The 12,863-nt window shown below is 42.3% G+C and overlaps 7 protein-coding genes across 7 annotated transcripts; 3 read left to right on the forward strand and 4 right to left on the reverse strand.

Moving 5' to 3' along the window:
* The first annotated feature begins 155 nt into the window (after positions 1-155).
* Positions 156-2,692, forward strand: SJAG_04744 (translation initiation factor eIF3b). The gene has a single exon (XM_002175789.2). The coding sequence runs from the start codon at positions 247-249 to the stop codon at positions 2,416-2,418; it is 2,172 nt and encodes a 723-aa protein (XP_002175825.1). The 5' UTR covers positions 156-246; the 3' UTR covers positions 2,419-2,692.
* SJAG_04743 (ferric reductase transmembrane component) lies at positions 2,644-4,590 on the reverse strand. The gene has a single exon (XM_002175788.2). It carries the CDS (start codon positions 4,499-4,501, stop codon positions 2,837-2,839), a length of 1,665 nt encoding a protein of 554 aa, XP_002175824.1. The 5' UTR covers positions 4,502-4,590; the 3' UTR covers positions 2,644-2,836.
* A 383-nt stretch (positions 4,591-4,973) lies between these two features.
* Positions 4,974-6,580, forward strand: SJAG_04742 (hypothetical protein). The gene has a single exon (XM_002175787.2). It carries the CDS (start codon positions 5,730-5,732, stop codon positions 6,315-6,317), a length of 588 nt encoding a protein of 195 aa, XP_002175823.2. The 5' UTR covers positions 4,974-5,729; the 3' UTR covers positions 6,318-6,580.
* Positions 5,442-7,048, reverse strand: SJAG_04741 (eukaryotic protein). Its single transcript, XM_002175786.2, has one exon. The coding sequence runs from the start codon at positions 6,793-6,795 to the stop codon at positions 6,424-6,426; it is 372 nt and encodes a 123-aa protein (XP_002175822.1). The 5' UTR covers positions 6,796-7,048; the 3' UTR covers positions 5,442-6,423.
* A 231-nt stretch (positions 7,049-7,279) lies between these two features.
* Positions 7,280-8,357, forward strand: SJAG_04740 (cornichon family protein). Its single transcript, XM_002175785.2, has 2 exons — positions 7,280-7,555; positions 7,744-8,357. Exons 1-2 carry the CDS (start codon positions 7,435-7,437, stop codon positions 8,025-8,027), a joined length of 405 nt encoding a protein of 134 aa, XP_002175821.1. The 5' UTR covers positions 7,280-7,434; the 3' UTR covers positions 8,028-8,357.
* Positions 8,358-9,022: 665 nt separating this feature from the next.
* Positions 9,023-9,805, reverse strand: SJAG_04739 (SNARE Gos1). Its single transcript, XM_002175784.2, has one exon. The coding sequence runs from the start codon at positions 9,768-9,770 to the stop codon at positions 9,225-9,227; it is 546 nt and encodes a 181-aa protein (XP_002175820.1). The 5' UTR covers positions 9,771-9,805; the 3' UTR covers positions 9,023-9,224.
* A 292-nt stretch (positions 9,806-10,097) lies between these two features.
* On the reverse strand, positions 10,098-12,719 carry SJAG_04738 (leucine-tRNA ligase; the record flags this gene model as incomplete). The annotated part of the gene is made up of 1 exon (XM_002175783.1): positions 10,098-12,719. The coding sequence occupies one exon, from the start codon at positions 12,717-12,719 to the stop codon at positions 10,098-10,100; it is 2,622 nt and encodes an 873-aa protein (XP_002175819.1).
* Positions 12,720-12,863: the final 144 nt, after the last annotated feature.

Genomic DNA, 12,863 nt, shown 5'->3' on the forward strand with positions numbered 1-12,863 from the left:
GTGTAATTCCAGTGGGCGACTGTTTTTAGGTTTTACCTATGTGAGGCCCAGGAATACAAGCCTGTGCGAAAACACAAATACCGCTTTATACAGCAAAAAGTACATCATTGTAACGCTTTGAATATTATTATACCTACCACATTATTTGTCTTCATATAAGGGACACCGTCTTCTGCATCAAAACTTCTACTTTCCTTTTCACCACCGCCTACCTCAACTTGCCCAAAGGCTACGACAAACGAAAGCATGTCGGACACCCTTGTAGAGGAGCTAAAAGACAAAGTCGTCATTACTGACGAAGAGGTCGATGTCTCAGACGTGGAAGAAAAGTTCCGTGTCCCTAAACCCGCCGGATATGACACTATTGTTGTAATCCAAGGTGCTCCTGTGGTAGATGAGTCGAAGAAGAAGGATTTCTTCCGTTTCTTAACGACCAGAGTATTTGCAAAGATCGGCAAGGTCAAGGAGAATGGTTTGTATATGCCTTTTAACGATGTTAACGGCACTTCAAAGTCGATGGGTCTGGTTTTCGCCGACTTTGAAAATGTGGACGCAGCAGACTTGTGTGTGCAAGAACTGGACGCCAAGCGTATTGACAAGAGTCATGTGTTCGCTGTCAGAAAGCTGAACCAATTGGAAAAGGCTTTTAACACACCTGAAGAGTTTCACTTCGAAGAAGGTGAATATCATGAACGCGAACACTTGCGTAGCTGGCTCGCCGATTACTATGGACGTGATCAATTCATCAGCTATGCCGGTAACACTGTCACTGTGAACTGGAACCGCAAAAGCGATGTTCCTGAGCAAGTTGTCAGTCGCGAGAACTGGACGGAAACCTACGTTCAATGGTCTCCTTTGGGTACATACCTTGTATCTCTCCATCTCCGTGGTATTCAACTTTGGGGTGGTGCCTCTTGGAAGATGTGTGCTCGTTTCTTGCATCCTTACGTGAAGTTTGTTGACTTTTCTCCTTCTGAGAAATATTTGGTTTCGTACTCCTACGAGGTTGTGAAGTTGCCTCCTATTGGACACCCTGCTCGTGAGACTATGCCTTTCTCCGACGCTGATGAAGGCAAGAACTGCTTCATCTGGGATGTTCAATCTGGTCGCATTTTGCGTTCTTTTAAGATTGCTCCCGGTGGTGACGTGAAGGACCCTAAGAAGGTTGTCTGGCCCATCTTCAAGTGGTCTGCCAACGACAAGTACCTTGCTCGTATGACCCCCGGTCAATCTATTTCTGTGTACGAGACTCCCTCCATGGCCTTGGTGGACAAGAAGGTTATGAAGATTGAGGGTGTGCAGAGTTTTGAGTGGTGCCCCGTCGACGACGTTGTTGCCGATAAGTCGGAACAATTGTTGGCTTACTGGACACCTGAATTGCAAAACCAGCCTGCCCGTGTAGCCTTAGTCAGTATTCCCAGCAAGGCTACTGTTCGGACAAAGAACCTGTTTAATGTTTCCGACTGTAAGCTCTACTGGCAATCTCATGGTGATTATATGTGTGTGAAGGTTGATCGTCACACGAAAACGAAGAAGTCTACCTTTTCTAACCTTGAAATCTTCCGTGTCCGCGAGAAGAATACCCCTGTTGAAGTCATCGACCTGAAGGAGGTTGTTTTGAACTTCGCCTGGGAGCCCAAGAGCGACCGGTTCGCCATCTTTTCCGCCAACGACCAGAGTTTAGGCTCGCCCAATCTCAAAACAAACCTGAGTTTCTATGGTCTTGAGAAGAAAAAGAATACCCCCAGTGTTTTCCGTCACATTGCCACTTTTGAGAAGAAGTCCTTGAATTCTCTGTTCATGAATCCTAAGGGTCGCTTCTTGGCCGCGGCTACTCTTGGTTCTTCCACTCAGTATGATCTTGAATTCTATGACATGGACTTTGAAAGTGAGAAGAAGGAGAATGAAAACCTTGCCAACATTCAACTTATTGGCAGTGCCGAGCACTTTGGCATGACCGATATCGAGTGGGATCCTAGTGGACGTTACCTTACCACTAGCAGCACCATCTGGAGACACAAACTTGAAAACGGTTACAGAATTTGTGACTTCAAGGGCACAACCTTGCGTGAAGAGTTGGTAAATGATTTCAAACAATTTATCTGGCGTCCTCGTCCTCCTTCTCCTCTGACGAAGGAAGAGATGAAGAAGGTCAGAAAGCAGTTGAAGGAGTACAACCGTCTCTTTGACGAGGAAGACATTGCAGAAAAGAGTAGTGCCAATCGTGAGCTTGCTGCCCGCAGACGCCGTCTCATCGACGATTGGGAGGCCTATAGACAAAAGGTTACTGCCCAAGTCGCCGAGGAACGTAAGGCTTTGGGACAAACTGGTGTCGCTGATGCTGCTTCTGCTGAAGAGGTTATTGAAGAAACGATTGAGGAAGTCGTTTCCGAAGAAATTATTCCTGTTGACGAGTAGGTGATTCCTCCGGGCAAAGTTTTTGCGTTTTATCGTCGTACATGATTTACTACATTTGGGTGTTTACGAGTCATCATCGTCCGGTATATCTATAGAAGTTGTGCTTGGACCTTTCGGCTGTTCCGGTCTTTGAGTGCTTGGGCAAGTTGTTTCAATCGCACAAGGATTTTCTGTAAAAAAAATAATCAGTTCCTTCCGAAGAGACAGAAGTGTATGCGTATTGGGGGGATATGAGAGTGTTGTGGCATATTGTTTTAGTATTAATCGTTTCCGTCGTATCCACCTCGTAATGTTGTTTCTGTTGCTTTTTTAATTGAAGCCCAAAGTGAATGATATTTCAACTAACGTAAAGGAACGATAAATAAAAGGAAATCTGATAGTAAAAAATAGTTACAAAATTTAAAAATTACAAAATTGTTTACCAATCGAAGGCCTCATAGTGCTGGTAAACGTCGGATTGCAGCGTAAGAAACTTGTTCATAGAACGCTTCGTCGAGTTGATAATGGCTTCAGGACCGCAAATAGCAAAGGCACAGCGGGAATGTTCGCCGTCCTCGGCAATTCGCTGTGCATATTCATCCATGTTAGGACGGCCTCCATAGCAGAGAATCTTAACATTGGCGGGCATCTCCAATTCGACGTACGACTTCAAGGCGCTTACGTCTTCACGAGTGACATGGAAATTCAATTCGACCTCTAGACCGGCAGACAAGTTCTTACAGTCATCCAAAAGTTCAAGCATCCAATCCATTAGGTTGGCCTTCTTGAAAGCGAAAGCGAACACTACCTTCCGGACCTTTCCGTGATCTCTCAAAACATCTCTGCACAGCGAAAGGGGGAAGGTAACACCAACACCGGCACCGAAGAAGTAGACGGAATCGTAAACGTTAAACACGTTAATAATTGCACCGTAGGGACCCTCCAAGAAAGCTCTCAGCTTTATCTTTTGAGACTTTCCATGCATGTCGACGGTACCATCCGCCTTGTTTAGGTCCTTGGAGGCTCCAGAAATAGTAGATTCGTCCGAATCAGCAACCTTGGGCAATTCCAAATTTGCTTTTTCAAGCAAGCGTCTTGTAAAACCTTGGCGGGCACTAATGTACAGCTTCACAGTGTTGTCTTCCTTGATGTTGGCAATTGTGAAGGGGTGGTATTGGAAAAAGTTGATGCTGGGAATGTTGAGGAAAATGTGATTACCGGCAGTCCATTTAAACATGCGCGAGAAGCGAGGTCTCTTTGCTTCAAGGACGACAAGGTCGTCGCCGACAATTTCGACGGTAAGAGTCGTGTAACCAAGAATGGCTCTGATGCAGCGCAAACCACGATCGAAGCCGTAAATAGCAGCAGCAGCCTTAACGTAAGGCTGGCACATTGAGTAATGGTAGTAAGTAGTAAGCAAGGTTCCGATAGCCATCAAGTGGTGCATGATGAAGAAAAACTCGTAGTACTTACGTCTGGCCATGGGAATGGATGTGATACCAATAAGAATCAAACAGCACATACCGGCCCAACCCCACTTGATACGAGTGGTACGCAGGAACCAAAGACGGTTGTTGATCTTGAAGTAGATGCCGAGAATAATAGTGTGTACAATAACGAATAAGACGGCAACATAGCTGAGCCAGCGATGTAAGATGTTAAGACGCTCGTAGCTACTGAATAAAAGAAGACCAAGGAAGCTGTTTTTCATGCTCAACATGAAGATAATAGGATACAAACCACAGGCAAAGAAACCAAATCTATTGGCGACAACGACCACATACCAAAGCTTTGGGTACTTAAGACTTCGATAACTTTCGGGTTTCATGTAGCCCATAGAAATTCCAATGACAACGATAAATACAATAGTAGCGATCAAATTCTTGCGAGTCGCTACTGCCTGGTAAATGTTTCTTGAGACCAAGTACCACCTGTAAAAGAAGTTTCTCTGAGTTCCATCTGAAGTCGTCACCGCACCCTCCTTAGACTTACGGAAACGCAAGCGCAAGTAGTCCAGAAGGAAGAGCAGAATGAAGAGGATCATTGCTGCCCATATGGTTCCCATAAGGATGACTGTCCATTTGTGCTGACGATTCAAAGCCATGGTGAATTTGCGACCGCTCGAACCTGCAAGCTTTTGGTTACTAACAGAGCCTAACTTTTAGGGATACATGGAGCTTTTATAACTAAAAAATACTCGTCATGAGTGAGGCTTCTCTCCGGCGTAATTCAGAGTGTTGTTTTTGCCAGACTTTGCTGCAAAGAGTCGGCGATGCGAAATTGGTCACATCTGATAAAAGTGATAGGCGACAAGAGCGAATCAGCTTTTAGTGCGATTATTTTAGCGTCGGCGCACTTCAGGGATTGAGTGATATTTATTAACTTAGTATGACCTTCAACGAATGAATATGCATATGAGCATCTGATAGATCGCGAATATGATCAGATACGATAGAGAGCGAAATCGTGCTAGGAGGTAACGCGACAGAAAAAACAAAAAAAAAAAAAAAAAAAAAGAAAACAAGATACGAAATAAGACTGCTTTTTTACGTGTCAGGGAGGGTGAACTGGTGAGACAAATGAGTTCATTTATTTTAAAAGGAGAAGATAGCGAATTAAGGGGTAGACGGGGTCCAGGTCAACGAACAAAGAGAAGGAGTGAGGGATTGAAGAAAGAAAGGGTTCGACGGGTCTGCAAGGATTGACGGATTTTCTCGTAACGACTGCGCTTCGTGTGGCTTTAAGGAGCTAGGGAGTAACCCTTGCGGTTTGCTGAATGACAGCTAGTGGACGCGGATAATTATTTGAATGGATTGATCTTTGGGTGTGTTACTAAGGATTTGTGAGGAAGAATGGGTCAATAATTTATTGATCGATGTGTTTGTTTACAAACTTCCATGTACATATATATTAATTATTTTATATTAAGCTTAATGATATTTTATAGTGAATGGGTTTCTTAAGAAATTTAAAGAAAGAAAAAAAAAAAAAAAAAAAAACTATAGATACATATATGTATATAAGTATATATATAACTCTTTGGACAAACCCTAAGACATTCCCAACGCATTCTCCGTCCTCACATTATTGTTTTTCTTCTACTCCCCACATATTTCCATTCTCAACCCCGCCCAACTTTAATAATTATAATTTTATGGGCGACTTGCTCCATGATTAAATACAGCAAATACGCTCTGTTGTTTTTGAAGTGCCAAAGAATGCAAAATGAATGTTCCATTTCTGTATAATCAATTGTTTTCATTGAGCCGTTTATGTTTATATTTGAACAGTTTACGCTGTAGAAACAATTCAACCCTCCTCAAACAAGCTTCATGACAAACGAAATGCAAAAAGTCTTATTTTCTTCACTTCCACAGAAGGTGTGGGATATTATAGGACAGTATTTGCGTGTAAATGATTTTGTGTCGGTTAGGAGGATTGACTCCGAGACTCCAATCCCCTCTTGCCTAGTTCATGAGTGTTTGCGTTACTATTTGATGACAGGAGAGTATGCGGAGATCCTCAGCACTCATGCCATCAAGCAGCTGTTGAACTACAGCGAATTGTCTTGGACTATTGACTCAACACAAGACATCGCCGATACCGGAATGAAGGACACAGATATTCAGGAGTATGCTTTACGCCAATACCACAAACACCTTGACTTTCTTCGCAGCGGAATCAGCAACATAGCCATCAATAGTGAAGAGAGCAAGAAACTCCTGTTTAAAGCGACACATTTAAATCTTCGCCATGTCGTCAACATTTTACTGCAAGCGGGACAGGACCCACGAGTGGATAACAACCATGCATTGGAAATTGCACAAACAAATCATTACGACAGGATGGCTCGTGAGCTCGCAGAAGCCATTCAAAAGTATGATGTGCCTAATATTGCACCTGGCATTGCGACCATGTAAACAAGACAAGCGAGTGAACAAGACAGCTTATTTATTGTTTTCTGCTTTTCTGCGAAAAATACAATCGATTCAACGCACACTTTGCATACACACAAACAGTGCCTTCCTACATCCACTTTTGTTCAGGATTTGCTTGGAACTTTTTGTATGCCTCAAGGTTAAAGTAGGAAAGCTCGGTTTCATGTTCGATGTCGCAGAAAGCAAGAGTGTCTTTATCATCGGACAAAATCCACTCATCGTGGTCGAGATTAATAATAAGATTCATTGTTTTGTTGTGTTGTGCCTTGACATAAATCTTCAGCGTATCAAGAGGGAGATTCCGGTAAAGCTTCATGCCCGGTTCTTTTTGGATGCGTTCCTGACACATTTCTTTGAGTTGACCAACAGTTGTAGTAGCCAAGTCGACATTATGAAAGATTAAATTTTTGGAGACGCGATATTCAAAATTACGAATAACACGAACAGTGAGAGTAGCCATAAGAGATATCGAAAAATGCGAAGAAGACACGTAAAACCCAAAGAGGATGAAAAAAAAACGGTAGTAGGATTGTGAGAAAGGAAAAGTTGTAGTAAGATGGAAAGGGCCAGAAACCGCAGGAAAAAAAACGAAAAGAACGTAGAGTAGCGGGAATGTGATGGGAATGGAGGGGAGAGTTGGAGACCGGTTTATGCCTTAGTCTTATGGTTTTAATTTAATCATTTATTCAACGATATAGAAAAGTTAAACTGATTATTTCATAAATTAAATAAATTAAAAAACCTTTTACCAAAAAAAAAAAAAAAAAAAATTAAAAAAATTAAATAAATAAAAAAAATACAAAAAAATATAGAGAAACTAGGAACAAATGTAAATTATTTTCAAAATAATTCCTGTTCATTTTTCTTTTTTTATAATCAAACGAATACCTCTTAAAATTGTTCTCAAACCCCACTTCCCCACCCGCCTATTCCTCACGTGCTCCCGCTTCTCCCGCTCCCCGCAGCCTTACTTTTTTGTAACCTTTCTGACGTAGTACTACCACCAAGGCGCCAGCGCACCCGCTAGATCAAAGCACACTTTCACAAAACACGGCGTTTAGCCTTTTTTACCTGGAAATTCCGGTTTCATTCTTTCAAAATGTTGCTGACATGGATGTACTTTACAGTGATGCTTTTTAGCTGCGTCAATATCATCATGCAGATGTATTTTACTGTCATGTATTCGGACCTCAAGGATGACTTTATTAATCCCATCGACTGTATGTAAAACTGATAAAGGAAATGCACAGGACGAGTCACCTTTCTCTCTCTGAAATAGTGGTTGTGAAGTGACATACTTTTTTTTTTTTTATTATTGCCATTACTTTCGTTTACTCTTGCTTTTGTCATTGCTCATTTCCTCATTCAGTGTTCCTTCTCTTTGTTCTTTTGCTAATCAGCGTTCTAGTGTGTAAAAAAGTAAACCGTTTCGTTCTTCCAGACATGCTGCTCCATGCCCTTGGTTCGTTCATTCTTTTGTTCTCCGGAGCATGGTTCAGTTTCTTGCTGAACACTCCTCTTCTTGCCTGGAACGTTTCTTTGATTCTGGGCGGCATGCACTTGCATGACAGCACCACCATTTTCAAAGATCTTTCTGCACACCAAAAGAGAAGCTTCTTCAGACTGTTTTGCTACACTGTCGACTTTTTCATGTACCTCTTCCTTTTCGTGCAGTGTCTTGTCAACGAATAAAGGGCAGGCCGCTCACTCTTGGTCTCCTAAAGCTCGTTTTGGTGGATTCATTGTTCATACAAGTTATGTTTTGTTATCACACACAGTTTCCAGTGTTTTACTAGTTGGCCGTTGTTATGTTTACCGGTAAATAATAAGCTGCTCCCTTCAAACATGTTAGGTGACATGACTTAGAGTTTGCAGGCGAAAGGCTGTGATGCACGTGTAGATACGTGCGCTGCATCAATACACTTGGTTGCTTGGATCCGACTGCCGTAAAAGGAGAAAACAAAAAAAATAGTAGTGTAGTAAAGACAAGTGCAATGGATTGGATTGTAATGAAGTGAAGCGGAAGCGTGCAGTAAGTGCGGTATATTTTAGGCCAAAGTCGTAGTCGTAGTTTTAGTCTTCATTTCAGTTTCATGCCCGTGTCTGTTTCAATAGGAAAAACTCTGTTGTAAAGTGTAATGCTTAAGAGTGGTTTTATTCGTACATAGTAAATAAATCCTGTCCCATAACCTTTTTTATACCTCGGCATGCTCATATTATTCACGTCTACTACTACACCTCTAAGTACATTTTTACTTAAAAATTCCCTTGCAGACCTGGGGTATATATTAATTTTACAATACCAACTTTCAAGCTGTAATGGCTCGGATGGAGAGACAATCCCTTTGTCAACTGGTGGGGTGGTGTTAACGGGTTCGAGTCTCGCAGTTGATCCTCTGATTCCTCCACACACTCTGGCGGGTAGCCGCCCGGCAGTGGTGAGGATTAAACACAGGGCCACCGGCGGAGGTTGGCAACAACGCACGTCAACCCTGGGTCAGAGGCAGTGCGACTGCGACAGGATTCACTCGAGCTGTCCCGGCAGGGAAGGGGGTCTCCACATCTTTTTGCTGCACCGGTAGGAGATGAATGTGTAAGAAACAGAGCTGTTGCCAACTATCGTTAATACCAGTGGTCAATCGTCAGGATATTGGCTCTCCTTTCTCAGTTTACCGTTGTCTCCTTTTTTCATGAGACCTGTCTGGTTTTACATGCTTTCTACAGTCGTTCTTTCATTCATATCGACTAGAGATGATCGGATTTGTATAATAAACTAAAAGAGTAGCAGCTGAATGAATGTGTTCCGGCTTGGCTCATTCGTGTCTGTTCATGTTCGTTACGATTTGTGTTTGCATATCTATGGACCCAGTTCATGTTCTGATAACATCCTTAATGGAAGAAATAGAATAACAAGACGAAGAATGAGATGACGATAGCGAGAATGATCGAGTCCCGTCGACGACGAACGGAAGCCTTTCGAAGAATGCGATTAAGAAAGGGGAATGTTTCCCCTAGATGACTAATTCTCGAACTAACAGATCCCAGTATGGAATTCTGAGCATCTAAATCTTCGCGAGTGTAATAAGCACGTTCCAACAGCTCACTAGTTCCCCTGAGTGAATTCTCCAACGAACTCGCTTCTCTCATTTCCATCAGCAATTGCTGGTCTTGACCATTTTGCAGACTTTCTGATTGAGCAGTTGTTTGTGAACGTAAAACAGTATCCAACAGCCGCTGATCTCGCTTGTACCGATCAAGATGTGACTTTAGGGAAACTGTTGCATGGACGTCGTCCTCATCAGCCAGAGCTGACGCTTGGTCCAGTAGTTGTTTTCTTTCTTCCATTAACTGCTGTGCCCGAATTGGATCCTCATGAACGGTCTTTTGGAATTCAAATGCTTTCTTTACTGAGTCCCGCAGCAAAGAAGACTTCATTGTGTCTGAGTTTTCCTTGATATCCTGTCTTTTACAAAATGACTGTCGACTTGGTCGCTGCTGAGCATTCCTAGACCAGGTAAACGTTTTAGTGAGACATAACGGATTCTAACGAGATTGCCAAAATCGAAAGAAAAACGAAATCAATGGATTTGGTTGTGCCAATCGTGTGGTTGATGATGCCTTGGTTCGCCTGAATTGGTTCGGAAGGTGTATTTTGATATTTGTTGGTGCAGGTCTTACTCGTAGATTTCAACATGACCTTATGCTGCCATTTGGCATAATAGATCAGTGAACGAAAGGGCCTGTAAAGTGTTTGTCTAATTGTCATCTCTTCAAGACAATGTTTATAATTCGCGGCCGAATAATTACTTTTTCGATAGTTTGTCCATTCATCCATTTTTGAGCTTCTTTTAAATCTTTCAAGCGGGCAATCACTTGCTCCTCAGACATTTGGGCATCTGACGAAACATTCAGTTCTAATCTCTTTTTTCCATTAATCTGAACTGGAATGGACCGCTCTTGGAAGGGCTTTTTTATATTCAGCTGCATTTTGGGCCAAGCATCAAACACACTTCCGGGGCACCGAAGAAGTTCCCAGCATTCCATAGAAACACATGGTGTCATAGGAGCCATACAACGTACAAGAATCTCTAATGCATAATGCGCGACTTCCGGTCTCACTTGGTCCTCTTTCATGCACTTTGTAAGTAAGTTCGTAAACTTCATCAAGTCAGAAACAAGAACATTCAATCCCAAACGACTTGCGTAATTATCTTCTGCGCGAGCAACAAGACTCGTCAGTTCACTCAATAAACTGAGTTCGGTTTGTGACAATTGAGAAACATCCACCTTTTCAATTGTATTGCTGCCCTGAAGTTGCTCTGCAATCTGTACAACACGGAGTAGCCATCTTTTGATGCCTACAGCGGTGTTGGGATCCCAGTTCAGCACTTTGTCTACTGGAGCCGAGAACAAAATATGAGCGCGCACAACGTCTGAACCCCAGGTACGAAGAACTCCCATCGGATCAACACCGTTGTGTTTACTTTTGCTCATCTTCTCAAAAGAAATCGCTGGTTCAAGAGATAAATCATCTCGTAACCGGATTTGCCCGTCCTTGCAAACGAGTTCATCGGGTTTCAGGTATCGATTTGTCTTTGGGTGAAGATATGTCTTTCCGTGAACCATACCTTGAGTAACTAAACGCTGGAACGGTTCGTTTCGGTGTTCGTCATCCACCCACAGGCCTAATGTTTTCATAAACTTGGCAAAAAATCGAGCATACAATAAGTGTAATATTGAGTGTTCCACACCTCCTAAGTATATATCTACAGGCATATACTTTTGTGCAAGCTGTTTTTGGAAAGGTACACCTTCTTCGTTCGGTGAGAGATATCGAAAAAAATACCAAGACGAGTCGACAAACGTATCAAGCGTATCCTGTTCTCTCTGAGCTTCAGAGCCGCAATTTGGACATATTGTCGTGCACCATTCCTTGTATGCCTTTGAATTTCGAAAAACCGATAAATCTCTAGAAAACTTGTCAAGTTTAGGCAATGTCACCGGAAGCTGTTCTTCAGGAACAGGTACTGCTCCACAGTTTGGACAGTGAATAATCGGTATTGGTGTGCCCCAGTAACGCTGGCGAGAAACTAGCCAATCTCGAAGACGATAGTTCGTCTTCTTACGAGCAAGGCCCTTTGCAGATAATTCTTCATATACACTTTTAGCGGCGATTTTATAGTTAAGAAAGGAGTGTTTTCCACAATTACTAGACATGATTTGTGTTTCGTTCCCTTCATTCTCCGATACAAGGACTTGAATAGCAGAATTTGGGGAGCCCATCTGTTTCCAAAATAAAAGATCAGCAGAGTTATGTTGTGGAACGCCCATTACAGCGCTTGTGCCATAATCATTATGAACATACGGTGCATAGTATACAGGTACAACAGTATGAGTAAGAGGATTCCTTGCATGAACATTGAGCTGATAACCGTCGTGAGCATTTTCGGCTTGTTTATCCAAAAAATCACGAAAATGGCAATTTGTGTTGCGCTCCTTTATAGAAAGTGGATGATCTTTTGAGACGGCAATGAGTGAAACTCCATAGAGCGTCTCTGGCCGTGTAGTAAATACTGGTAATTGTGTACCATTTTCGTCGTCTAGCTGAAACAAAACCTCATAACCATGAGATTCACCAATCCAATTTCTTTGCATTGTTCTTACTTGATCAGGCCATCCGGAAAGCAAATCCAAATCATGATTCAATTCGTGAGCATAGTCAGTAATTCGTAGGAACCACTGATTCAGTGTTCTTTTTTCCACTAGCGCACCACTTCTCCAAGATCGCCCCTCGCTGTTTACCTGTTCATTTGCAAGTACTGTTTGGTCAACAGGATCCCAATTGACTGTCGCGTATTTTTGATAGGCAAGCTTATGTTTAAAAAGTTTTAAGAACAACCACTGTGTCCATCGATAATAGGTAGGTGAACATGTAGTGATACTACGCTGCCAATCGAATTGTACATTCATGGCTAGAAGCTGTTGCTTCATCTTAACAATGTTGGAACTTGTCCAAACTTCCGGTTTAATTTGACGCTCGAGCGCAGCATTCTCTGCCGGCAATCCAAAAGCATCCCAACCAATTGGATGGATAACTTCATAGCCTTTCATCCGGTAAAATCGAGCAAGAAGGTCTGCAATTGTATAGACACGAACATGTCCCATGTGTAGTGAGCCACTAGGATACGGAAACATGCTCAATATGTACATTTTCTCCTTAGTGATTTGTTTTTTTGAACCTTCATTGTTCAAGTCATGGTTTGAATATGTTTCAGTTTTCCATTTCTGGTCAATCTTCAGTAATCGATCAACTGGTAAGCAATTTGCCGATACAGTATGAGAAAACCGAGCAAGAAACACACAAGACCGGCCATATACTTTCATAAAAGACATTATTTACGTTCTAAAGCGATAAATTTACCCACCATTTGTGATATTGGAAACTTTTGTTTATGTATAAATAAATGAACAATACACCCAAAAACGAGTGCAAAGAGGAAAGTAAAGAAAACGAGAAAGCTCTCAGGA

Source organism: Schizosaccharomyces japonicus (genome assembly GCF_000149845.2).
Source record: "Schizosaccharomyces japonicus yFS275 unplaced genomic scaffold supercont5.3, whole genome shotgun sequence".
Lineage (NCBI taxonomy): Eukaryota > Fungi > Ascomycota > Schizosaccharomycetes > Schizosaccharomycetales > Schizosaccharomycetaceae > Schizosaccharomyces > Schizosaccharomyces japonicus.

What these genes read in the sequence shown, in the direction of transcription:
- SJAG_04744 (XM_002175789.2), top strand. Translation starts at nt 247, where the DNA reads ATGTCGGACACCCTTGTAGAGGAGCTAAAAGACAAAGTCGTCATTACT.
- SJAG_04743 (XM_002175788.2), bottom strand. Translation starts at nt 4,501, where the DNA reads ATGGCTTTGAATCGTCAGCACAAATGGACAGTCATCCTTATGGGAACC.
- SJAG_04742 (XM_002175787.2), top strand. Translation starts at nt 5,730, where the DNA reads ATGACAAACGAAATGCAAAAAGTCTTATTTTCTTCACTTCCACAGAAG.
- SJAG_04741 (XM_002175786.2), bottom strand. Translation starts at nt 6,795, where the DNA reads ATGGCTACTCTCACTGTTCGTGTTATTCGTAATTTTGAATATCGCGTC.
- SJAG_04740 (XM_002175785.2), top strand. Translation starts at nt 7,435, where the DNA reads ATGTTGCTGACATGGATGTACTTTACAGTGATGCTTTTTAGCTGCGTC. An exon ending in CTTTATTAATCCCATCGACT is followed by an intron (nt 7,556 to 7,743) that starts GTATGTAAAACT and finishes TCAGCGTTCTAG; the next exon opens with TGTGTAAAAAAGTAAACCGT.
- SJAG_04739 (XM_002175784.2), bottom strand. Translation starts at nt 9,770, where the DNA reads ATGAAGTCTTCTTTGCTGCGGGACTCAGTAAAGAAAGCATTTGAATTC.